At 46.6% G+C, this 26,288-nt stretch overlaps 1 protein-coding gene across 2 annotated transcripts; it reads left to right on the forward strand.

Annotated features, from left to right (window-relative positions):
* On the forward strand, positions 1–25,839 carry APCDD1L (APC down-regulated 1 like). Of its 2 annotated transcripts, XR_014185418.1 has the most exons (5): positions 1–340; positions 12,450–12,579; positions 13,261–13,819; positions 15,940–18,586; positions 20,269–25,839. XR_014185418.1 is itself a non-coding variant. In XM_082065602.1 (4 exons), the coding sequence occupies exons 1-4, from the start codon at positions 304–306 to the stop codon at positions 16,702–16,704; spliced, it is 1,491 nt and encodes a 496-aa protein (XP_081921728.1). In that variant the 5' UTR covers positions 1–303; the 3' UTR covers positions 16,705–25,839. The 2 variants fall into 2 exon arrangements, 1 of the variants encoding a protein (XP_081921728.1); XM_082065602.1 differs by having other exon boundaries at positions 15,940–25,839.
* The last annotated feature ends 449 nt before the right edge of the window (positions 25,840–26,288 follow it).

The raw sequence follows: 26,288 nt of genomic DNA on the forward strand, positions 1-26,288 counted from the left end.
GCGAAGGCGGGGTGGGCTGTGGTGATTTTTTTTTCTTTTTTAGATCTATATATATATTTATTTTTTTTCCCCCCTCCCTTCGGAAGGCTTGAGGCTGAGCAGAGGGACTGCTCCCGAGCCTGCCCCGCCGCGCTCAGCCTCCGCCCGCGGCCCGCAGCCGGGGTCCCGCCGCCGCGGGCACCGGAGCGCCGGAGGCGGCCCATGGCTGCGCCGCCGGGCGCCGCGCCCCGCTGAGCTCCGCGGGCACCGCCGGCCAGCGCGCCTCTTCTGCCGCCGGCTGGGCGAGGAAACACAGCGGCCACCATGGTCCGGTGCTGGTGGCTCGTCGGGCTGCTCGTAGGTAGGTGGCACCGGCGGCCGATGACATTCTGGGGCGGGCGGAGGGGAGGGGGAGTGGGTGCAGGAGTCGGGGTCGTCCCTTCGGGGGGTTCCCCGCCACCTCTTTCTTCCCCCGGGCGCTGCGAAGGGGCAGGGCAAGGCAGGGGATTGCTAGGAGGGTTCGAGGAGTCAGGATGCAAGGGGAGTGTGTGGAGAGTGCAAAGAAGTAGCCAGAAGTGTGCAAAAAGTGTGCAAGGAGTGTGCAAAAAGGGTGCAAGGAGTGCAACGAAATGGCAAGGAGGGAGCAAGAAAGCTGTAAGGGGAGTGCAAGGAGATTGCAAAGAAGGTGCAAAGAAATTGCAAGGAGGGTGCAAAGGGGCTGCAAGGCGTCTGCGAAGAGGGTGCGAGAAGATTGCAAGGAGGGCGCTAGGAAGTTGCAAGGCGGGTCTCCCCGGGGCCGGCTCCGGGCAGGGGGTCCCCGGGGTGCCGCTGCCGCCCCGGGCCGTGCTGGCGGCGGGTCAGGGGGCACCGGGGTCCCGGAGCCGCGCTCGTCCGCTCCCTGCCCGGCTCTTCCCCTCGATGCCCGCGCGGCCCGGGGCGGGTTTCCCGGCGGTGTCCGGCCGCAGCGTCCGCGGAGGAGCCCGGGCAGCGCGCCTCGCGCTGCTCTGCACCGTCTGCCGCCGTTTGCCTGGGGAGGGGAGCCCGGAGCCCCGGGGGTGCCGCCGAGCTGTGGGGATGGGCAGGGGTGCAGTCCCCCCACCGAGGTTCTCCTCTGGAGCCTTTCCCGTCCCCCCTGCAGAGCGGCTTGTGGAGATGCCAGAAGCGCTGGAGGTCGGTGCTGAGCTGGCCAGGGCGGTCCTGGGCTGGGGCTCAGCCTCTGCCTCCCACCCCAGGCTCCCAGAGTTGTCGCGGTCGTTGTCCCCCCGCTAGAAACCCTCTCGGGCTTTCCCCATCGCAGCTTGTCCTTGCCCAGAGCACCGTGAGCTCTTGAGCTGAGATCCAGGATGGTCTCAGAGGTGATTCTCAGTGGTGTTTCACTGGGAATTACCCCTGGGAGGATCCAGCACCTGCCCCAGCAAGGGACAGCTTCCCAAGCGCTGTCCTGCTGCAGGGACATGTCCCCGAGCCCCAGCTGCACAGACGCGGCCTCCGAGCAGCGCAGGCGGCATCTTCGCGGCTCCCGTTCAGAAACGCATCTTTTCAACCCCAGAGTTCTTGGAGCAGTTTCAGAAGAAAAGGTTCTGGCTTAAGAGACCATATGGGAGAACAAAGACAACTGTGCCGGGAAAAAAGGCAAAGTGATCACGACAAGGAGCAGAGCCCGAGGGAGGCTTTTCCTAAGAAATGGAAGGGAGACCCTTGGTTGAGGCTCCGCACCTCTGAAGCGAAGGGGCAGGTGAAAGGAAGGACGAGGGTGCCCCTGAGGCCCCCGGGCAGTCTGGACACTGGGAATCCAGACACCTGGGTTTCCTGTTGCTGGCTTGCTTTCTACCGCTTAATTTATTCATCTGAGGTTTCGGGCAGCAAAACAGCACACTGACTTGCCTCTCGAGCTCAGGGCTTAGTTTAGTGATCATTGTGAAAGAATTGTGTGGTGACAGCTATCGGACATTATTTGCATTAAGTGTAAAGTACCAGACTACAGAAAGAAATCTCTAAGCAACGTACTTCTGTACTGTTACTTTTCTGTTCGTATGTGGGGTCTTTGTCATAATTTGTTCCCCAAAAATAAGGCTTAACAGGTTAAGAAATATATATTTTCCTTCTCTATATATCTTATTAGCTCAAGTTTCTAAGCTCAGAGACCTGTTATACTGGAATATATAAGATTACTCACTTAAGTCTTATTAGAATACTTCTTTCTTAAATCTTCATACAATTTATTTTAGTCCAATCTAATCTAAACCCTGTGCTTCTTCCATCCAGTGTCAGTGAGAGAATTTCCATTGATTTCAGTAAGAACAGAAGCTGGGACTTAAAACACATGTTTAAATAGCTCAGTCAGATCCAGAACTCAGTCAAATCAAAGCAAGGTCTGCCGGTGACTTCACTGTGAGCAAGAATGGCATTCTGTATTTTGCATTAAACTGAACAACAGCATGAGCGTTACACCAGTGCATAATTAGTTGAAAAAGCACTTTAGTTAGGTAACTGAATCTGATTTTGGAGTCTCCTCCAGCAAAGAATCGTTCATTCCTGGAAACGTCCCCAGAGACTTGCTGAGTTTTACCTAAGCTTTCATTAAAGTCTTCACATTCCAATAACACCACGCTGATATTTTTCATGTGTAGCTTCTCCGACATGGCTTTAACATAAAAGATCTATTCTTGCTTTCAATGTTTATTTTTAAGTTTGAAAATTACAGTGTTGGGATAAGATAAGATCAGCAGTTGCATTCAATTATGAGGGTAGGAAGAGAATCCCATAAATGATAGTAGTGCATTCAATATAGATATGTGTGTCTGAATTTGTACTATTAAATTAACATCATTGTCTTTGGTTCAAATATGTTTTTGGGCAATGTTTACTTAGCTAATTGATTTTCACCAAGTTTGTGGGTTTTAATCCTCATTTCTCAAGCTGGCCAAAAAATCAGCAGCTAATGTATTGTGCTGGATCGTGTGATATGACTCTATTTGTTCTTTCCATAATTATACGTTAGCCGTGTTTCAAAATATATGGATATAGATAAAAACAGGGCTGAGATGTTAAAAAAGCACAAGTGAAAAAAATACTGTGTGGTTTCTATATTTTCCCCACAAGCACAAACTGTTGAGTAAGGAGATTTTCAAAAGCCAGAAATTGCTATGAAGAAAACCAAAGCTGGAATCCAGTGCTAGGGGAGGCTGCATCTGGCAGAACAAAGTTTGGAAGGAGATTTTGCTTTCAATGGGATCCTGTGTTTCCCCACAACATAGCATATGTCATCTATAAAGACAAATGCTTTCATGCATGAGTTACAATCACTGCTAAAATCAACCTGAAAATTAGGAAGCACCTATACAACGCTTTTATGCAATTCCTTTGGTTTTCTTATTTATTTGCCAAGGAAGATAAAGCTATGAAAAAAAGAGAATTTGTGACTTTATGATAGTGCATCTCAGATATAATAATACCAAGAAAGTGACAGTGAGAATGTGAGAGTTTTAATGTGTAACCCTTCTTTGTAGGCTCACGGTGCTGCCAGAAACTGAAGATATGATTCATAGAACAGCTCCTTCCCTATCTAGTTTAAATTGTGTAAGATCTGAGGGGTTAGTAATCTGCCATCTGTGTTGTTTTTTTTTTTTTTCCTTTAAGGAGTTAAAAGGTCTCATGCAATAAAATGCAAAATTAGGAAAGCTCTTTTTCTGTGGATTAGGAAAGAAACTCTGATGTCTATTTGAAATGCCAAAGCTCCAGAGTGTTAAGTGATAAGAGGGTTGAAATCCATCATTATTTTTGAGTTTTAGCAGGGTGATGGTGTGATAATCATGTCTTTCATACTGATGTTTTCTCATTTTCAGCGAATAGCTTATTAAATCATCACAGCTTGAATTCAGCTGAAACTGAGAATTCTGCAGTGAAGCTCAGCTCCCGTGGCACTGTCAGACTCTTGGATCGGTGCAACAACAGCTCTCAACTTACAGCTGGTGTGATGGGACATAAATCAACAGAAGTCTCACCACTGAGTGCTTGAAGAGATTTGCTTGGGTTTAGTTTATAAAATAATGCTTTAAACTTCAGTGCATCCCTTTGGTCGATCACTGAAAAGGTCCCCTATGGTTTCTACCAGGTTAATAGGAAACACTGACAAACGTGTGACATTTTGGCTGTGTCTGAGTTGAAGACAGAGGTCCCTGGAGGCAGGATTTCACCCCTACGCGGAGATCGATGTACACAGCGAGCTCCCCACTGGGACAGTCGGATTCACCTTGTTCACACTCTTACCCAATCCACGAGTGCTGGACACTGCCAGGTTATGGCTTTTAAGTGTCGCTTCTCCCCTGTTGACACAAAACCACAATGACACATGATTTTTAAAGCTTTTCAGAGAAAAAAAAATCATTTTTCCCCGTTAGACTCCCTGGAAAAGATGCATGAAAACACAAATGGCAGCAAAGTTTTGCTGCACAAAAGCTCCTAAGTTTTGTTAGTTTTGAGTAGCGCGAGTCCCGTTATTAGATTACGTGGCGCGTAGGTTGAATGTCAACTTTGATTTTAGCATCTGTCGGCAGTGTTAAGAGAACTGGAACACATCAAAACTTGGCTAATGTTGACAGGCAAAACAGTAGACTGAAATTTCAGGCTATCTAGAAACCACACCCAGACCCCAAAACACATGTTAGACGTAACTTTAATTCTGTGCTTCAGCTGAACAAGTAACCTTTTTCTGTGGTCACTTGTGACTCGAAGTTAAATATGTGTGCGTTTTTCTGATGTGGGCTGTGTATCAGTTTACCACCTTTCTGCAGAGCTTTGTTTTCTGAGGGTACCTTCCACTATGCTTGTGACTGCCCTTCCCATCCTTGGCTTTGCGGGGACCACGTAATCTCAGACTATTAGATCCTATTAGACCCTATTTTTATTATTATAAACAGTACCCTTGCAGCAGCGCCAAGAAACTTGTTGTGTTAGGTGCTAAATAAGGAGAGAACAGAAGGATGGTTCTTGTTTTAGCGGGTTTATGACCTAATTTCCTGGACTTAGATTTTCAACGGTGAGCACTTGACATTGCAGGGACCTACTGGCATTCCCAGCTGTGTCCAGCAGTTGGTACCTATTGCAGTCACTTTTGTCTTTACGGACCCAAATGCCTTTGTGCGTCTGGCCCGTATTTCTGTTCCCATGGAGGCCAGGCAGTGATTTTGATGAGCAGGACAGTGAACAATGTGCTTACCCAGGAGAGCAGCTGTCCCAGGGGAGCAGGGATCTCCGTGGCCATGGGAGGCTGAAAGGCCGCTCCGAATATCCCACCAACTCCCTGCGTAGAGCGGGTTATTCCTGGCTGTGCTTACGCTTTGTTCAACCCCTCAAAATCCTGCCAAGCAAGTGGACTCGCGCTGCCTACTGGGCTGTGTCTCCAGGAGTTCACCCTGATACACAAGCCACATTTTTTTCCTCTCTTCATTTGCTCCCAACAGAACCTCTTTATTCACTGCAAGGAATTCCTTCCTTTCCTTGGTGTTTATGCTTTGTGAATATTTATAGGCTGTTATCATGTCCACCGTGCCCCAGCCATCACTCAGCCAGGCTACATGTACTCCGCTCTTTTAATTTTCCTTTGTAACTCAATCCCTCCCACCCCCTAATCATTTTTTTGTTGTTCTGCTCTCAACTCCTGCCAGTTCCAGTTGCTCATTTTGCTTTGGGTAAATGTTATATTTATGTTAATATTATGTGGTGGGTGGTCCTCTGCACTCATGGTCCGTGAGTGTGATTTAGACGTTTGAAACGAGGTGGGCATTTTAGAGCCAAGCCATGGCCCGATCTCTGGTTCTGCTCTTCAAAGCATCCGGGAAAAAAAAAGCTTAGCCATCACTATTAAAAATGGCCACAATAGCCACTAATAAAGTGTCTGTGCAGGGGTTCAAGGGAGTTGCCAAAACTGCATGGATGGTCTACACATACGAAATGATGGCATGCCATTAATTTCAAAACCATGTGTTATGTTTTATAATGAGTTTCCATCTCATCTAAATTGAGGAAGATTGACGTAATATTTCCCATTTGGTAAGAATATGAACCCTGGTTAGAATTCATCTGAGTCATTATCAGCAATACAACCCTGGTGTATTGTTCAGCCCAGAACTGAATTGGTTTGCTTTATTTCTTGAAAATAAATGCTTTCCCCCATGTGTTCTCACCAATCTCTCACTGTCTAGGTACCCAGAGGATTAGAGATCATCTCACTGTGTGTATCTCACCAGATTAAAATTGAAAGTTTCACCGGTGTTCAAGGAAAGGAGCTCTAGCATCGCCTTTCTCTCCTTCAGTTTCTTTTGCTTCTTGGTTATATATTGCTCTGTGCCAAATTTCTGCGGCAATACTGATCAGAGTTTATCACCAGTCACGATGTATTACCATAGCCTGAACCCATTTGCCTTTTTCAGTGCTTGCTGATGCTGAAAAAAAAAAGAAGGCACGTAGTAATGATCCTATTAGTTCTTACCTGTCCTGATGAACCATCCCTTTCCCTCCCTGTAGGTTAATGTGGAGCCAGTGAATTGCTGTAGGGGAGCCCTGTGATTTCCCTGATTTTGGTTCACACCGTCACCTTGTTCTCGACATGTCTTGCTTGGTTCCCTCCGTTTGAGAATATCCCCTGCCCCGTTTCTCCTTTGCATCCCGTCGTTCTCCAAATGGAGTGTTTACCCTCAGTTCATGGGGTGGGGTGTTTTTGGAATGAGGGTCGATGCCGTGTTGCAATGCTCATGCGATCTTTCCTCTTTACACTCTCCAGTGGAACTGGGCTCCAGCCCCACAAACCCATTTATGATGTTAGGCCTGGTTTTCTTCTTTGAGGTAAATGGCTAGACAGCGCAATTTTAAGAAGCCGTTTTATTTAAATGTAGTTTATAATGAAGAAGATTTTTGAGGTATAGGAGAGAATCCCTTCTCCCCTTCCCTCCCACACATCCCATCTGTCTTGTCGTCTGTCGCTGGACATGACACTTACAAGAGAAATAAATGATTCCCTGATTCCGAGAACAAAATATTTACTTCTCTAGTGCCTTAAAAACCTCCAGTCAACTCACCACAAGTGCTTCACTATTTTAATTGTGGATGAGACAAATTAGGCAATGATCACAGCCTCAGAATAAAGCTGAGCTAATAGCCATAGAATACGGGATCTGAACCTGTTTGCCAATGTGTTGAAAGAATGTGGTGAAAATACGTTTTGGAAATTTCTCTAAAGTCCTGAGGTGCTTGGGAATTCTGAGCCAGCTGCGTTCCCGCTTAGGACCTGGCGAATTTCACACATGATTGCGCTGTGTTGTGTGCAGGAAACTCAAGGTGATGCTGTACAATGGTAGCTAACGTAATACGTTTATCGTGCCATCCTTAAAAGAATAACTGAGAAAAATCTAGTGAATTTGAAGCATTTTACAAATAGCATGAACTACGAGTCAGACTAGTGAAACAGCGATGTATAATTACGCCTGTTTTATCGGCAAATAAGAGAAGGGATGAATAATAGAAATACCAACAGGACTCCAGTGAAAGCGCTGGCATCCTCCCGCAACCACTTGACCACATCCTGGCTTCAGTTCAGGGAGGCATTACTAATCAGGAAAAGTGCTCATGCACTGGCTTAATTTCAAGCACATGCTTAGGTTTCAGTGAAACCAATTAGACTTAAGCGTGTGCTTAAGTCCTGTCCCGAATTGGGTTCAGTTTGCAGATAGGCAAAATGCAAAGTTCTGCAGTGATAGAGTTTTACACCCCCAGTGGGTTATATTTAAGTTTTATAACTTTATAATATTATAATATAGAACGTATCTCTTCCCACAGAATTATTCCATTGGGAGTGCCTTATTCTGAGTGAATTAAAAGCACCACTAACCTAATCTCCACACAATGCAATAAAAATTGATTTGCTAAATCTAAACATTTTCTTTTCTTTTAAAAGAATGCTTATTCCTTTAGTGGCCAGCCCAAAATCCATTCTGCATGCTCTCAGGAGAGAAAAATGCTACAGAAATGATTTTACTCTGTTAATGAAGTCTGTGTGGATAAGTGTAATTTGCTTATGCAGAATATACTGATACGTTTCTTATTGTCCCTTTCATTCCAGTCTGAACATTCCTCAGAGAATATCAAAGGTTTTATGTCATCTCTAAATGAAGAAATGTGTAATGCTCCATGACTTCAGGCACTGATCGTATCCCTGAGAATGGGTGACTAACTGAAACATTAGAATTATAAATGGGAATAATAAATTCTGGCCATAGGAGGCAATAACATGTAGTAGATGAAGGAAGCTAGCTCTGGAGAAGAGTTATCTACAGTAACTAATTCGGGGCAAACTGTAATGTTTGCATTTTCTCCTCCATTTATAAAGAAACAGATGTGTGGCTCAACTTTGCTTTTTTCCAAAGTCAATCTGCTTGGAGGAACACAAACAAGGTTTGTTTCCATTTGGTTGGTATTTTTTCCTTTAGCAGCGAGAAGCGGGTCGGACTCTGGAGCACACAGCAGTTCTGTAGCACAACCCCACTGGCGCTCCCTCATTTTCAGGCTTGGCCATTGCCTTGGAATCTTTGGTCTTAATTTTACCAACAATTTACTTTGCAAAGAGTTTCCAGTTCTGCCTCTCTGTGATTTGATGCCATGGGTCTGATTTTTCTGAAAATCACTACAAATAAGTATATGGAGGAGTTGGTCAGCGTTTGCTGCTGCTGTTGTCTCCAGGTTTGATGGCAGCGGTTCCTGGTGTTCCTAATTTTCTGAGCGCCTGTACAGCCCCGTTGCTCGGAGGCTTCGAGCCAGTGCTTTGGATGCAGCACACACCGGAAAGCTGGAAAACCCCACTGTTTTGTCTAGCTGCTGTCCTGAGGAGCTCTCTGGAAACGCTTGTGGTTAATCGATACAGACAGACGGGATAACGAGCGAGTGGGAGAGATCACAGTTGGGGCGCTTTTTTTTGCAGATTTTCCTATGAATGAGTATTTTTGTCTTGAAGATGAATTGTGAACCATTCCTTCCTCCTGCCCAAGGACTCTATAAAGCAGTTAATTCGTGTGTTTCTTAGGGTGGAGAGAGGAGCTCCTGTGATGGGCTTCACCAGGGGCTGAGGAACGGAATGACATGTGAGTGACAGCCACTTGATGCTGCTCTTGGAATAGGGATGTGCCCTAACTACAGATTTTTAGGTCTGGAACTAAACTTTTCCAGCCTGAAAGGATGTTTGGATCTGGTGGGGCTAGGCTGGAATATTTGAGAGAGGAAAGCAGCCACAAAATTTGGATACAAGCCAATAGCTTTTGGTTTGAGGATGCATCCAGCTTGGAGTTCTGTGTACAGTTAAGCAAGACAAAATCCCTAGGAATTCCCATCATGTCAAATATTTATGTTCTGGGAGCTTTTTTATTTCTCTCTCTTCCTTTTTTTTTTTTCCTTTTTTTATTTTTTAAATTTTTTGATTTTGATCCCGATTATGAAAATACCCTTTTCTATCGAATGTGTCAAAATGTAGCTGATTGCGTTGCCAAAGTGTCTGTGCTTTCAAACAATGTTGACTTTTAGTGTTTCTGCCAGAAGAGTTTAGTAAAATATTGAAGCTTCTGCTGCAATAAACACACACAGAGTGCAGTTAGCGCATTCGGAACGGGGCTGTATTCTGAGCTGTTATTTTGGTGTATCTGTAGACTACACCTTCACCTCTAGAGTCTTTCTGTAGTTACAAACGAGCAAATTTGACCTTTGTAGTCCATCACCTCTAATACAAATGCAGTTATTTTTTATTTTACCTTATTCTCTAGGATAATGATTTAATGTTTAAGTGTAATTCAGTTTGGACTATGCTTGTACTGAAGGCCCTGCAAAAGCTTTGCCAGCAGTTAGGCTTCTTGGTTGGTCAGTCAGATGAAACTTGGCATATTTTGCAGGTGAGGAAGACAGACACAGGAGTAAGGAGCTCACAGGAGTAAGGAGCTCACAGGAGTAAGGAGCTCACAGGAGTAAGGAGCACACAGGAGTAAGGAGCTCACAGGAGTAAGGAGCACACAGGAGTAAGGAGCTCACAGGAGTAAGGAGCTCACAGGAGTAAGGAGCACACAGGAGTAAGGAGCTCACAGGAGTAAGGAGCACACAGGAGTAAGGAGCTCACAGGAGTACAGAACACACAGGAGTAAAGAGCACACAGGAGTGAACTTGCCTGAGGCCACAGAGCAAAGTCACGGCAGAACTGGGATGGGGATGCAGAGCCCTGACTTCTAATGGGCTCTGCTAACTGGGCACCGATCAGGCAGCTGCCAGATTAAAGGTTCAACTAATAGTAATGAGTTTTATCATCCATAATTTTCCCCTTTTCACACAAGGACTCACAGGAACTGCTGTTTAGGAAGCACTAGTGCGAGCAGTTGTGAAGGAGCTGGCTATCCTTGCTCGCCACATCCAGCCCTTAAAGATGATTAAAACAGTACGATTGTGAGTCTGCTCCAAAAAGAGCCCTTAACACTAATAATGCATCTTTCCAGCTGCACTGCAGTGCAGAGTGAGGTAACAGAAAATCCAAGGCCGGTTTCACGGGCCTTTAGGTAGGTTGGCTGCGGCTGCTATTGCTCCCCTGCTTCGCTGCGGCTTCGCTTGCCATCTGCTTATTCCCTTGTGGGAGTTTCAGGGTTTGCGTGCTTAAATCTACACAAATACATTTCAAGGACCCTGTTACTGTGACGCAAACTCTTTGCAAGTGGCAGTGCCATAGTGAAGTGACTCCAGATTTGTCCATCAGATGTACGGCTTAAGTCACATATCACTACATTAGTAATAAAATACTACTTGAGTGGAAGTCTCTGCTTTGCCACATGTTCAGGAGCCTCTGACTTGCTCAGCAGACCTTTAATTATCGAGTTCTCATTTAACTTGGTCTAGGGCTTGTGTTTGTGGCAAACGTGGATGCTGAAGATTTGTAACAGGGGTTTAACCCTGTGTGTGTGGGATGCATTGCTGCCAGGGATGAGGCTTCTGCCTCAGAATAAGTGGGATGTGGGAATCGGGGGAGCTGGTAGAGCCCAGCTGTGAATCTCACCCCGCGTGTTTATATTTGTGTTACATCCTGAGCTTGTGAGCCAGGGAATTTTGCCGACGTTGCTCAACAGCTCATGTGTTGCCCATGGCTTGCGGCAGACCCGTCTGCATTGCCTTCATCTGCAAACACTTCTTGTTGGGAAGATGATTGTGCTCTCCAGGCCGGGCCTGGGCCCTTCATGATCTCAGCCGTCACTTCTCCCTGCGCAGGCACATGGTTTGGGCTTCTCTTCCCAGGGAAGGGTCTATAAAGAGCACAGGATGGTTCGGGTTATATAGAAGTACCTCTGTGGCACACGGGGACTGGGAGGAGCAGCTGTGACTCTCTGTCTTGATCTCAGCTGTGGCACAGGGTATGCAGACATACAGCATCCTCACCCTGTGGGCAGGTTATACATATTTATGTTCTCTCTTTCTTTCCAGCTGGTGGGCAGGCTGGAAAGCAACCTGTATCCTAACCACGGGTACATAGTCACTAAAAGTTGTCTTCAAAATTTCCAGCACACCACTAGGCAAATTGCAAAGTACAGCGAGAGCAAACGAACCCCGGCTGGGCTCACGAACCCCAGGCAGCCCTGGGCTGAACGTGCCAGGCCAGGACTGGGCTCTGCCCAACGGGACAGTTGTACGACAACAGAAAATCGGTGGGGTTTCAGGAGGAGCTTTGCTGAGAACTCATTCCGTGGTGGTAGAAAGAGGCAAATCCCAAGTTTCTTACTGAGGCAAACTCCCGATGAGTGGAACAGAAGTTTGCTTAAGTAAAGAGTGAGTAATATATAGGAATATATGTACGTATATATGTGTGCATGCAAAGGTCTTCAGGATTTAGCTGAGTGTTCACACATTCCCTAAGCCAATAACATCCGTTGTTATGGGAAATGAGGTAAGTGACAGAATTACTGTCCTTATGGCGGGCGACAGGCGAGTCTAATGTTCCCATGCTGTAATTCCCTGTTTCAGTTCCTGCTTCAACAATAGCTTGAGAGGGAGAGAACACGAACAAAGAGCACTCAGTTTTATTTGAAGATTTCATCTACAAAATAGCTGGATTCAGATGAGACTCATGTTGGAAAACAGTAAATGAAAAAATATCTGTGTCCTTAACCAAGAGCCTGCTGCTTAGCTCGCCCGCTTGGGATTTGGCTCTCCAGCTGGCCCTCCTGCTTTTCTGGGCAACAGCGTTTGAAATGTTTTGAGTGTCGGGGAAGGAACGGCAGCGCCCGCCCCCGCGGGACCGTCCCGGCCACGGGCCGCGGCATCTGCGAGGGCGCGGGGCCCTGAGCAGCGGGGACCGGCCCGCGGCGGGACCCCCAGCCCCAGCCCCGGGTGCTGACACCGCTCTCTCTCTCCCCCTCTCTCTCTCCCCCTCTCTCTTTCTCCCTCCCTCTCTCCCCCCGCAGTCTGCGCGGCCGCGGAGCCGCCGCTGCGCTGGGAGCCGCGGTGCCGCCAGCAGCTGCGCCACCTGCAGGACGGCGGGAGGATCGCGGCGCGGCTGCCGCCCCGTCTGGAGGGTCGCTGGGTGTCCACCGGGTAAGGAACCCCGGCCGGGAGCGCACCCGAACCCGGGAGCGCACCCGAACCCGGGAACGCACCCGAACCGCGGGCTGACCCCGGCCGGGAGCGCACCCGAACCCGGGAGCGCACCCGAACCCGGGAACGCACCCGAACCCCGGGAACGCACCCGAACCCCGGGAACGCACCCGAACCCCGGGCTGACCCCGGCCCTGTAACGCACCCGAACCCGGGAGCGCACCTGAACCCTGGGAACGCACCCGAACCCTGGGCTGACCCCGGCCCTGGAACGCACCCAAAGCCCGGGCAGAACCCCAGCCCAGCCCCAGGCACCCAACCCTGGCTGGAGGGAATCTTGGGGTCCCCCCAGCACCCTTTGAACCTCTTGCTCTCTGCCCCCTTTAGGGCGCAGCTGATGAGCACACGTGGCTCAAATGGGCAGAGCAGCCTTGATCCCCTTGCTCCCAGCACTTTTCCCAGGAGATGTGACACAATGCTTAAGATCCTGTATCCAGCACGGTCACATTTTGGTAGCAGATGCCCAGACCTTAAAATTACCCGAGGGCGGCCACTGGGTGCAGGAGGCTCTTGCCCACAATGCTGCTCCCACCTGTGCTCGCCCCTCACCTGGGGTGTCCCCAGGGAGGGATGTCACCCTTGGCCACGCTGTGGGCTGCTCAGCTCTGCCTTCCTCCCCAGGTGCGAGGTGCGGCCGGGACCCGAGTTCCTCACCCGATCCTACCTCTTCTACGCCAACCGCCTCTTCAAGGCTTACCAGTTCTACTACTGGGACCCCAACTGCCGCGACCCCTCCTACTCGCTGGTCATCAAGGGCAAGCTCCGGCTGCGCCAGGCCTCCTGGATCACCCGCGGGGCCACCGAGGCCGACTACCACCTCCACAAAGTCGGCATCGTGTTCCACAGCCAGAAAGCCATGCGGGAGGTGGCCGCCTGGATCAACCAGACCTCGGGCGAGGGCTGCAGGGGGTTCCTGCCCCCGGGGCGCACCTGGGCTCCCGGAGCCCTCTACGAACTGCTGAGCGCCAAGACCGAGCGCGACTGCACGGCCGCCCTGGGCTTCGCCATGCACGAGCTGAGCCTGGTGCGGGTGGAGCAGCGGTACGAGCCGCTGCCGCGGGCGCAGCAGAGCGGGAGCCGGCTGGTGGAGGAGCTGTACCTGGGGGACATTCACACGGACTGGCTGGAGAGGCTCCACTACCGACCGACGGGCTACCAGCGGCCCATGCAGAGCGCCGTGGTAAGGACGATGCCTTTACGTGGTCCCTTCATCGGCTCACAGGCTTTGCCAAGCACGTGTGGTTTCCTTGCTGTTAAATTACTGCCTGCGCTGGGTCCCCTTCTGTCCCGAGGACAGGAGGAGGAGCAGGTTTGGGCTGTGTGTTCCCGGGGTGCTGCCCGGGTGCTCCGCGGCACATGGGGCTCCCCTGACTGAGAGAGCGGGACCGGGCCAGGGGAAACCTCAGCAAAACCAGCACCAGAAACAAGCCCACGTTGGCATGGGGCTGGAGTGAATGGCTTTTCTTTGGCTCTGTGTTTCCCTAGGAAATGCAGTTTCCTGCAGCGATGTCAGTGAAAGCTTCGGGCTGCACATCATTAGCGGCTGCCGGCTCTGCCATTTGTCTCCCTCCCCTCCATTCGCTCTTTGTCGTGTCCTCTGTGTTGAGAGGAGCAAGGAAGCAACATCTGCCATTAAATCATTAGTCCTCACTGTAATGCCATTAGGAGAGGAAGTTGCCCTGAATACAATTATGTTATTATACAGAAATCAAACATTCGCTTTGATAGAAATAAAACTGACTTAGTTGCATTTTATTTCATTTTATATTTTATTTCAGTTTGCAGCAGGTTATTTTTCTCCAGAAAAGCACATTTCTAGCTGAATCATAGCTAATCAATTCCCAAGTGATTGAGTAGTGAGATGGCGTGAAAAAAAAACCTCCCTGGGCTTTACTTGATCTAAGTAAATTAATTGAAAACAAACCCAAAACCTTTGGGGGCGACATTTCCCCGCACCCCAAACTGCACACAGAACTCTGAAACACACAGAGCAACACCCGTCTGCCCCGCAAATGTAACATTCTCACATCGCTTAAACTTGTGTTATCTTGGGCCAAAACCATATATATGAGCAAAACCAGATGGTAAACATAAACACTTTTAAAAGTTAATTTAATACCAAACCTAAAGATACTGAAATTCACTCTCCGAATACAGCACTGTAATTAATCAGCTAACAGCTCTCCAATGGACCAGCACATGATGTCACCACTTGGCGATAATTAGAAGCTGCCATACGTTAGAAATAACTTCACACGGCTGGTTTAAGCAAGTAAGAGTTTTGGCTCCATGGCTAAAGTGATAATTTTATTGGGCACAGGGTTTTTCTTCATTTCTTTTTTTTTTTTCACCTGAACTAAGACCCATTTCCCTGTGCTGGTGAGTTACACTGCCATGTTAGGAACTATTTTTAAACTTTCTCTATGAAAATATCACTCTTTTTCCCCCCTTAAATTTATATCTGTTTTAAAGAAACCCATTCTCCTCAAATTACCTTCATTATCAAAGAATTTCCTGTCTAAGGAGAGCATATATATTTGCCAACTTCTGGGATTATTTAGCCATAATGTACTGTGTACTGTCAGCACTCATTAACGTGACAGTAGCAGTAAAGCAAGCTGAAAATGACTAAATTACAGTAGACTCCAATCAACTCGCATGTAAATTACCCACCCTACAGTTAACTACTGAGTTATTTAACCTTGTTGCATACGATAGTTCCGTGAAGATTAGCTTGTGTTCTCAAAATCATACAACGTTAAAACCCTGGTTATTTAAAAATAAATCAGTTGTGATATATGAAGTATAAGAAAAAGTTCCAAGCTGCACAAAACCCTCCTGGGCCTGGATGGGCTGCAGGGCTGGTCTAACTGAGCTGAGAACCAAAGCTGGTTCTGCAGCTGGTCCTTCCCTTCTCCGTCTCGGATGCAGCGGTTACAGACACTGGCTGCAGTTTGCATGTGTTCGCACACACGCAAAGATGCGACGTCCAGTCTCCACTTATGTACGTACAAAAAGCAGCCATGACAGAGCTTTACATCGACAGGCTGTCGTGCCTGACCCATAAAGGAGGGTGCAGTAAATGGAAAAGGGGGAGGCAGAACACCCCGCGCTTTGGGCTGTCCTGCAGAGGCTGCCATTGGTGTGGCACAGCCGCAGCAGCGTCCCCACGGGAAGGGTTTCACGGCCTTTTCAATTGCCAAAAAGAACGCGTGGGTTTTCCTGAGTCTGTGCAGAACAGCCGGTGTAGCTGACTTCTCCCAGTCTACAGAAATGATTTATTTTCTTTGTCTTCTGCAGCATCATGTGCATCCTTGCCCGGCCTGTGGGGTTATATACAGAGCTGATGAGCACCACCCGCCCATCCTGCCCGCCCGAGCTCAGCTGCCGATGCAGCTCAGTGGCAGCTGGGTGAGCACTCACTGCGAGGTCCGACCCGCCGTGCTCTTCCTCACCAGGTACTTCATCTTCCACGGTAACAACCACACCTGGGAAGGTTATTACTATCACTACTCCGACCCGCTCTGCAAGCAGCCAACGTTCACCATCTATGCCTCCGGGCATTACACCCAAGGCATCCCCTCCTCCAAGGTGCGAGGCGGGACAGAGCTGGCTTTTAAAGTCACACAGGCTCGGGTGACGCCAATGGACCAGGTGACGGTGATGATGCTGAACTCCTCGGAACCTGGAAGCTGTGGGCTGACAAGCTCCTGGAGCGCTGGCGTGGAGCAGGATATCACACCCACAAATGGCTGTTTGGCTTTGGGGATCAAGCTGCCCCACATGGAGTACGAACTTTTCAAAACGGAGCAAGACACGCAAGACCGCAGCCTCCTGTACGTTGGCGAACGGCCCACGGACGGATCCAGTCCCGACAGCCCAGACAAGCGACCCACGTCGTATCAGGCACCTCTGGTTCAGTGCGCCGGAGCGTCAGAGGAATTCTCTAACTATGTCAGTCTAAAATACTTGGGAAAAAAGGATGCTAATGGGAACAAAGCACTAAAACCTTTGCCTGTGGCCTTTTTGTTGTTTATAGCACTTCTGTTTTTAAGATGGGACTAGTTATCTATACAGGTACAGCACAGAATTCTGACAGTCTTGGTGCTAGCGTGACTTTTATATCCTTCTTTATATTCCATCTGGAATCAGTTTTACTCAGGCTTGGAAACACAATTTAAGAACACCCAACAACAGTGAATGGAGCCAAGAAGATATGCCTGGTTACGTACTGTTTGTCCTGTGGCCTTATTGCCTAATCTCCCCTCTTCTTTGCGTACAAATTTAATGTAGTGACATTGATGCGCTGCACGTTGCAATAGATAATTCGGCAATATGAGGGGGGGAAAAAGCGACATCAATTGCAATTGCTGCTTTGAGCTTTTGACGTTGCTAAAATTTAATCAAGAGCTTGATTCAGATATAATTCAAACATCCAAAGTGTCGGCTGCTGAGTTTCTTTAAGTTCCCTCCCATCATACTCCTTACTGCTGCTCTTGCAAATTTAATCTGCAGAGGCAGTCAGCAATGAGCAGTCAGCAATAAGCAGTCAGCAAGTGCTCTTGATGAGGGCGCGGTTAATCACGCCTTTCTCAGTTTACAGACATTTCCAGCAGCTTTCTTGTGTATGCACACATGCAAAGATGCAGCAGCCCATCTCCGCTTATGTATGCACAAAAGCAGCCCTGACAGAGCTTTACCTCCACAGACTGTTATGCCTGATCCTTGTAATCAAAGAAGATACAGCAAATGGAAAAGGCTTTGGCCTGCAGGATTACCTGGCTGCGACGCTGCGTCCTCGCTGCATCATTCTGGCTTTCCCAGTGCTCCGGCCTGCGCTTTGGTGCATCAGCGACGGCCCCGCGCCCGGCAGGCGCAGGCACTGCCAGGCAACCAACTCCTGCCCCCAGCGAGGGAGGAGAGCTGGGGCTCCTCGGCCGTACGCATTAACCGTCTCCTCTTCAGCAACAGCCGTTGTTCAGCCAGCTCTGCTTTCAATCAAAGTGTCACTTCCAGCCTCATTCCCGTAAAGATGTTTTATAAACCTGCCCCTAGTGAGCAGTGGGCTGAGGAGATGATACTCCAGTCAGGTCGGGCTGATTTCTACCGACGAGAAGGACAAACTAAGAAACCCCGTTCCCTGTCTGCTGCAGCTAAGAAGCATGTAACTTACTTGGAGAAGACGTCCTCCCAGTAGCTAAATCCTCTCCAAATAAGCCTATGTATCTTACTCACAAAGGATATTTTGTTAAACCAGCTATGCAATAGCTACCCTCTTAAGGCTGTATTTACGAACTTGCAGCTTGTATTTAGATAAATTATGGGTTTTATAACATAAAAATACTTCTGGAGGATCTGTACATTAACTAATAATTCAAATGAGATGCTTATTAAATGCATACAATTGTGACATAACTGTTGTCATCATGGTTGCGTGTTCCAGGAATGATCAAATATTAATCATGCACATAAACAGCTTCACTTCTAAGATGGAAAAGGCCGCGCTTGGCTGCCTTGCCTGCGGTTCCCTCCACGGTGGAGAAGGATTTCTCTGCGGTCAGTTCTGCAGGCAAAACACCTCCCTGTGTGTACGGGTTGTTTTGTTGCTCGCGTGGAGATCCAAGGGCAAACGTCTGAAGAACTGGAAGGGCATCTTGGAGAACGTGGCATCTCCTTTGGGATGTCCCTGTGCAGATGCTGTGGATCAGGGCAGGTCTGGGCTGGCACAGCCGCATCGCAAGCAAACTCTACCCGTAGTGGAACTTGGTTTTCAGTGAACCTGTCTCCCGTCACTCACCGTGGCCTCGGGGTGGCACATCAGCAAAGCTACACAGGACTCAAAGATGTCCATGGCGAGAACAGCAAACAGCCTTGTGTTGTCTGCAGAGGGGGGTGGAGGTGGGGGAAGGCAATTCCTGCCCTACGTTTAACCCCAAGAGTGAGATTTGTGTGTAGATAACTTCTTTTTTCTTTTACATAATATGGAAATGGATTAAACTCAAGAAATATTAAGATATCGCACAGGGTAAAGACTTCCCCAAGACCACAGATACTTTTGAGATGGTGATGGGATTAACACGATGTAAGAAGTTACAGGACAACATGATGTACTTATGCACCGAACACGTGGGGAAGCTCCAGCGCCTCCCATCACAGGTCACGCCCCGCGACACCCTCCCCTGTCCTTGCTGCCCCTTCCAGTACACTCTGAAAGAAAAAAAGCCATGAAAAAGCTATTTGCGTAAATATTATAACTTTTATTGTTCACAGTTTTTGGAGAAACATTCCTAAATTACACAGTTATTCTCTCTTAAGAATTGGTGCCTTTTTCCAGTCTGGGTTTGCCTGGCTCTGATTGCCAGTCAGTGGTTCTCGTGTTGCTCTTTTTAAGGTCAGAGCTGCAGTGTGCAGGATTTTCTCCCCGTGAAGGTCCTTGTGCACAGTAATCCAGACATTCTCAATTTTGGTAGATAAACTCAGCCCACTGAGCTTTCTCTGTCACCCTCTCGAACGCGTTTTCACACTCCACCAGTAATTTTGGAATTTTTTTTGCACCCATTCCAATTACTCAGCTTCTCTTTTAAAATGTAAATATCCAAATGGCATCCAAAATTCCCAACTCTCACAGCTGAGACATACAGAAGTATAATCACTTACTGCTAACGGTAATTAAAAACAAGAACACATTCTTATTCATTAGTCTTTCACCCTGGGACTGCACTGGGAGCTCTTATTCACTCTGGTCCCAAGTATGGATATTTTTGTCACGTTAACATTTCATTGGTGATGATTTTACATCTATTTTCACCAGTCGTGTAACCACTGAATCGTTTCCCATCCCAGCAGAACCATCTATGAGCATCTCCGCTGCACTGTGCTTCTTTTCAAACGACCTTCTACAAGGTGTGATTGTCAGAAACACGGAGCTTTGCAGGGCCCGGATAACATTCAGTTCACTCTAATACCAAAGAAAATAGAAAAACAAAGGTAGAATGAAATGATGTAATGAAATGAGTTACATCATGCTCCTTCATTAACACTCGTCTCCTTTTTCATCCCTTTCCTGGGGTGTCCAGCCAGCTCTGCGCTTCACCCGGCCCGTTCCATCCTCATCGGCCCCGGGCGCCCGCCTTAGAAATACTGATAGAAGCTTTCTAGACCTACTGAATTGGACAATGTTAACTTTTAATATCAAGCACTGCTGAAGAATGACATCGCTCCTCCAGTTCCCCACAGCATCACGAGCCGTTTTACCAACCGTGTCTACAAACGGTCCTTGTCCCACCGCAATGATGTCCTTGGAACTTCATCTCCTTATGGCCCTCTCCGAGCGCTCCAACCCACACATTTCTCTTTTCCTTTGGCTATTGCTTTGCTTATTCATTTTCTACACTTCATAACTCTCATTTTGAGTTGATTGCTGTCTGCTTCCCCTTCTCCTATTTGTTTTATATTACTTTACATCTGATTTTTCCCTTCATTTCATCACTGAAACAGGATGGGCGGTCAGCCAAAATCGTCGCCCTTCTTGATTGCAAAATTGTTGGGTTTTTGGCCGTTTAATAGCTTTCACTTAGAAAACTGCCAATTCTAATTCAGATTTCCATCTAATTTCTTCTTCACCACCAGATTCGATGTGAAATTTGCTCGGCCCTGCCCTTGTGAAGCACCAGTTCCATTTATTACCATTTGCGTGGTGTACGTCTCGCTCGAATGGAATTGGGATTCCACAGCAACCACCGGCCTCTAGTTCTGCAATTCATTTATCTTTATCTGACATAAGCAAGACAAAACCAAATAACTTCATGTTTCATGTCTAACACTGCATTAGAAAAACAGGTCTAGGACACAGACAACAAACATTAATCCTGACTACTGGATTCCTTTCAACTGTAAAATAAATCTATACCTTTTTATTGTACCTGTGAAGAGAAACCAAGCTAAGAGATGCACAGGCAGGTTAGTACCAGCTAAAGTCAATGGTAACAGGCACGTCTTGGAAAACTCTTCCCCATTCACTTCTTTTATAATACTTCTCAAGCGTTTAATCACTCCAAAAAGCAGAGAAAAAGAAAAAACTCATTTTCAAACACTGCAGATATATTTAGTGGCTTCTTGCACTGAGTCTGGGCATGAAAGTCTTTTGTACCTTTTTTAAGATGCTAAGTTGCTCAGACAAGTTGCCTTTGCAATCTCCTGCTTCTCTAGCAGGTATGAAAATGTAAAAGCTCTTTGCCAGACACTGGGTCTGATCAATTCACAGCTCAATTAACAGTAACTTATTTTTCCCATTCGTGCCCCGCTGATTAAAACACCTTAGAATGTATTTTGCATTCTAGATTTCCCAAACAATTCTTAAACTGAAACACACACAGAAGTTCTAAACCACTTTTGGATATATTAACAACACTAAGCTGGTGCTTCATTTGATAAACAATCCCCACTGAATATAGAAACACGCTATTTACCGTAACAATACTATATTGAAACAGCAGAAAAAAGCTGGAGATGGTTGACAAGACTGATTGCTCCAAACTCTGCAGAGCGGAGAGGAAGAAGGAACAAATTTGATGAAGGAGGAGGGAGAAATGCGCGCGATGCCCTGGGAGCGGAGCTGGACACGGCACCCAGCGCAGCCCGGGGTCACCACAGCGAGACTGGGACGTGGGAAGAAAGAGCCCGAGACGGAAGATAAATGGGCAGCAGAGCAGAAAAGCCACTTGAAGATACTGGCTGAATGGTGGTTTCTTTGCCAAGGAGCAGCCAAGGAACAAGGACGACTTGGATTGAACCGAAGGGCTGAGGGAGGGAAGGGAGTGAGATTTGACAGCTCAGGCGGAGTAGATCGGGAAATAAACTGGGCTGGAGAGTCCACAGGCTACACAGAAACGCTCTTCTGGGCTCAGGAAAGATTCTGGCTCCAGTCACACTTGCGTGTGGCCTGATGGTGAAATGTGAAAACAAACGCGCGGCTCCAGCTCGGAGTCGCTGGCTCGGCAGCGGCCGCGTGTCCGGCCCACGCTGCGAGGGCCCAGCCCGGCACGCGTGGGTTACACACATAACCTCAGCACACAGCTCCTGAGACTATGCAAGGCCAGGCACACAAAGCCGGGCAGTTTGAGGCTCCTGGGCAGCTGAAACTTTCTGCCCTGGTACCCATCGGATGCTGAACACACAGAAAGTGCCCAAACGACCCGCGCCAGCTCCTTTTTGCCATTTCCTAACTCCTGACTTTGTGCAGCCTTAATAAAGGTCTTTTAAAAGCAGTTGTGTGTGGATAATTGTGTGTGGGAATTTTGCCAACTCAAACATGAGGGAGTTCAAGAGGCTTTTCTAATCTTGTGAGTTTATCCACTGAAGAAAAAGATTTGATTAAAAAAATGAAGTACGGCTAAACTGGGAACAATATTTTACTCCGGGCTGTTCTTCGGTTCTTCACAGGCACTTTGAAATCTTGACCAAAAAAATCACAGAATTAGGAACTTATTGAATAGAAATGAAATGTACTGATGCAGAAACATAAACAGAAATGCCAGATGTATAATGTCAACTTCTAATATGCGGCTTCAATTAATTCTTCTTAATTCATTTGTTTTCTTAACTTCTTTTGTTTTGCCATGTGGAAAAGGCCATTTTCTAGTGACAGATCAGAGGAGGAAAGACCCCAAATTCACGTTTGCTTCAAGAACAGCAGCCTCGTTCCTCTGCTCAGATCCAGCTCCTTTTTGGAGTTTTCCCTCCCGCACAAAGTTCAGGACAAACTTAGGCCTGGACTGGGAGGCAAAAACATCTGTATGAAGGTTTAGTAAAGTTTTCAATTTACTCTCAGAAGTACAAATGTGAAGCAGTTCTGTGAAAGGAAATGGACCCACAGGAAACAGCGGGGCAAATGACGAGATAGCATCATTTCGGAAGGGCGCACGTGCATGCTTATTAGAATATTACATGTAAGAGGTTTCTGGCTGGGTCTTGCGTTATTTTAAAAAACAATCTACATTTATCCAGTGGAAAAAAAAGTCAAGCCATTAATTAAACAAATTTTATGGTTAAGCAGATTTGAGTGGTGGCAACACAATTGCTTTGTCCTCTGAAGCTCATCAAACTACAAGTTAATAACAGCACAATGAATATTGTCACTTTTGCACTGACACCCATTAGACAGAGCATAATATAAAGAAATCTTAATTGGATGTGGTCAAAGGATCAGCATTGCCCTGCTTGAACAATAAATCCCACTGTTATCTAACTATGACAGATGATTTATACCAGCATTGTATCCCATTGTCACCTTCTAATGCCGTGGATCTATGGAACTGCTGGGCTTCGCTGGCTGAGCAGCCTTGCTGGGGAGTCGCTTTTCTTTCTAAAATGCCTCAACATTACTTTACAAATATTTTCAAGTAGAGCATGAGAAGTATAGTTTCAAAAACTCAGAAAACTGCAGTTAAGTCACTAAGGAGGTGTTTCAATTAAGAGAAAAACGTGCCATACACATTTTCTGAAGAAAAGGGGTAAGTTTTCTTTCATTAGGCAACTGCATCAAGTATCTGAAGACATTAACAACCCAATTTTGTGTGCACACCACTAGGTAAACACGCCGACTGCCAAGTCAAGATTGCGGTATGAATTGCAAGTTTGTATGTGCAGCAAATAGAAACCCTTTACAGTTTACTGGTGAGAAGAAACTCGAGTGATTTGCAAAGTGAGGTTCCAACTTTATCCCACTATTTCAGGACAAAAAAGTAACATGGAATATCCCCATCAAGCTAGTACAATCCTGTATTGTTAGGACATTCCGTGATGGCACATCAGCCCCTGTGAGCGTGGCACACACAGGATGATCTCGCTGGTAGCGACTGTCACTGTCCCAGCTGACACCTGCAATGCAGAGCAACAGTTCTGACAATCCATGCACGGAGTATTTCCTTTAAGATGTGGATAATTACACAAAAATAGTAGAAACCATTTTCCACCCATTTCCCAGTATTAGGCTTCATGACGTTTTAGATACACATTTATACCAAATTTGCCCAAAGAGTGCAGACAGGAGGTAAAACTCCACACAATGAAGACTACCTACGCAAACCCTACTGGCTCTTACAAAAACCAACCATAAATGTATATGCAAGTGGGCATCTTAAAATGACAGTAAGTACAATAATTAGATTAAGTAAGAACTTGATTTCTGCTATCATGTATTCATTGCAGTTTTCTAATCCCTGGTATTGTGTGAAGGCACCAGACAATAACCTTACTTAGAAACACCACGTTTGGTGCATAACTTCCAAAGATATACAATGCCCTCCAGAATCATTAACTTTCTACGAATACTTCAAGAAAACATTTGCTCTGCTGCCTTCACGTAAAGAACAACTTACAAAAGGTCCAGGTGGCTTAAGAACATCCACCCAGTGTATTTTTTGCAATGTATCTACAGACTGGCCTTTTAGGAACCTCGGAAGAAAAAACATCCTTAGATTTCTTTCTATGGCGTATCAAAGAAGGGTCTGGTCAAACAGGTAGGTAAATAAGGATTCCACTCATCAGTCATTCTATTTTAAGCTCAGCAAAAGCAAAGCCTTACCCAGAAACAGTTAGGAAAGACCTCAGGATTTTCTTAAGTTCCAAAATACGAGCAGTTAAAATTTAACAGTCTTGTTCAGGATTGATGGGGTGGGTCAACCCCAAGAGATCCTTAACTAACTAAGGTCCCGTTTGCTGGTCTCCTCGATCACGCGTTTCTAAGGCATCCAGCAAAGCAGGGAAGTGTTTTCCGGGACCTCTTTCTAATCCTGGACCGCAAACAACAGGAACAACTTTGCTCACCAATGATGTGAAGTTCTGAGTCGTCCCAGGTCACTATGATGTGACTACTGAGCGCTGGAAGGACAGACAGTGTCTGTCAAATTTGCCTGGAACATTATTACAGGAACATTATTACTTCTCAAAAAAGTTTTAAGCAAACTCAGAATTTAGCTCTTCTGATAACATATTTTTAGTAAGACCAAGATTTTTACAGCCTCTTCACACTGCACAGCTCAGTCTCCCTTCAGAAAGGCTTTCTCAAATATTTTCTTCAAAGCCAGGAAAACTGACTTTGCAACATCACGGCTTTGTCTTTCTGAAAAAGGTTCTTTAAAACCATTTCATGTTCAAGTTTTCCGTAGCTGCTACTGCCCAGAAAGTATCTTTTTCCTGCTCAGTTCTGCCCGCTTTGTCCCACTGAACTCACCGCTTCGCTCTTCCCAGCTCATCTCCCGCCTCCTCTGCCCTTCGCAGCTGCTGTCACAGCTTTGTCACTTCCAGCCCGAGCAGACAAGGCACCAGCTTTTTAAACCTCCGATTTCTGTTGAGTCCTCCAGAAGTCCTTCCAGAGTTGTGTTCATAAGCCGAACACACTAGCTGAGCTTTCTTCCTCCTATTTCCTTATTAAACCTCACATGAAATTTCACTTATTTGCACTTGCAAAGCAGGAAACCCTTGAGACACAAGTGGAACAAATATAAAGGTCAATGAATGCAGCAGAGAGGCTGCAGCCCCAACAACTTTCACAAGAAATTGCACAAATAATAAAGGAATGAAAGAAGTCGCGTTGAAAAGACGCATCTTAATCCTGAAAGGCGTTACATGAACTTTTGTCACTGATGGGGTTTGGGCCTATCATCCAAGAATATGCGGGAATTTACCTGCTGAAAAGTAAACTCTGCTGGAGTTCAACATGTTAAAACATGTTGAGTGGATGTATTTTGTTATGGAATTATGCTTAGAAACCAAATTACCTTAATCTTACTTTCACCATGCTTGCCAGCATCCCCGCTACTGCAGCCAGCTCAGCTGAGACAGGGGACACGACCGCGTCCCACAACACTTACGTGTGTCGGGCTCACGACGGGGTTGTTTGCATTGATTTTAAATTTAGGCTGGAAAAAAGAAAAACGACCCTGAAGCAAGGCTGCAAGTTCCCTTAGGCCATCCACAAACTGACAGAGAACACCATTTCCTCCCCCCTCTTAAACTGTGAGAAGATGACAAAAGTAACAAAGGAAACATTAATTTGGGGGTTTTATTTAATTTTTCTTTTCTTATTTTTTTCTTTTTTTTTTTTTTTTTTTAAGATGCTACATAGTCAAACAGGATTGGTCTTTTACGTCATAGGACTAGTTTACTACTAATATTTTTTCCCCTAGATAGACTTATTTACATACAAAAACAGTTTCCTGACCACTGTTTCTCCAATGCTCAGATGATCAAAACTCCCAACAATTGTGTAGTGCCCAAAACACCAGGAGGCAGAGGAATCTCACATCACTACAGCAGCAAATTTTTAGTTCTAGTCACTGGCTTTAAACAGGTGCCCTTTCAGACCCTATCGTATTAAGTCAATTTTGTGACAATAAGGAAACATGAGATGAAATACATTAAATAAGTTAAATATGCATTAAACATCTCTGAATAACATTTTAATTCAACTAAATGAACCAACAGCAATGTAGCTTGGTCCCTTTGTGAGAACAAGGCATCGTCCTTTATTCCAAACGAGCGTCACACCAGTCACCATTCGCCTCTTCGTGATGCCCAGCACATTCAGCATTGCCACATACAATTCTTTTCAGCTTCTCGCTATCCATTTAAGTGCCAAGGAATTGGTA

The sequence above is a fragment of the Streptopelia decaocto genome (genome assembly GCF_964273445.1).
Source record: "Streptopelia decaocto genome assembly, chromosome: 14".
NCBI classification, from domain to species: Eukaryota; Metazoa; Chordata; class Aves; order Columbiformes; family Columbidae; genus Streptopelia; species Streptopelia decaocto.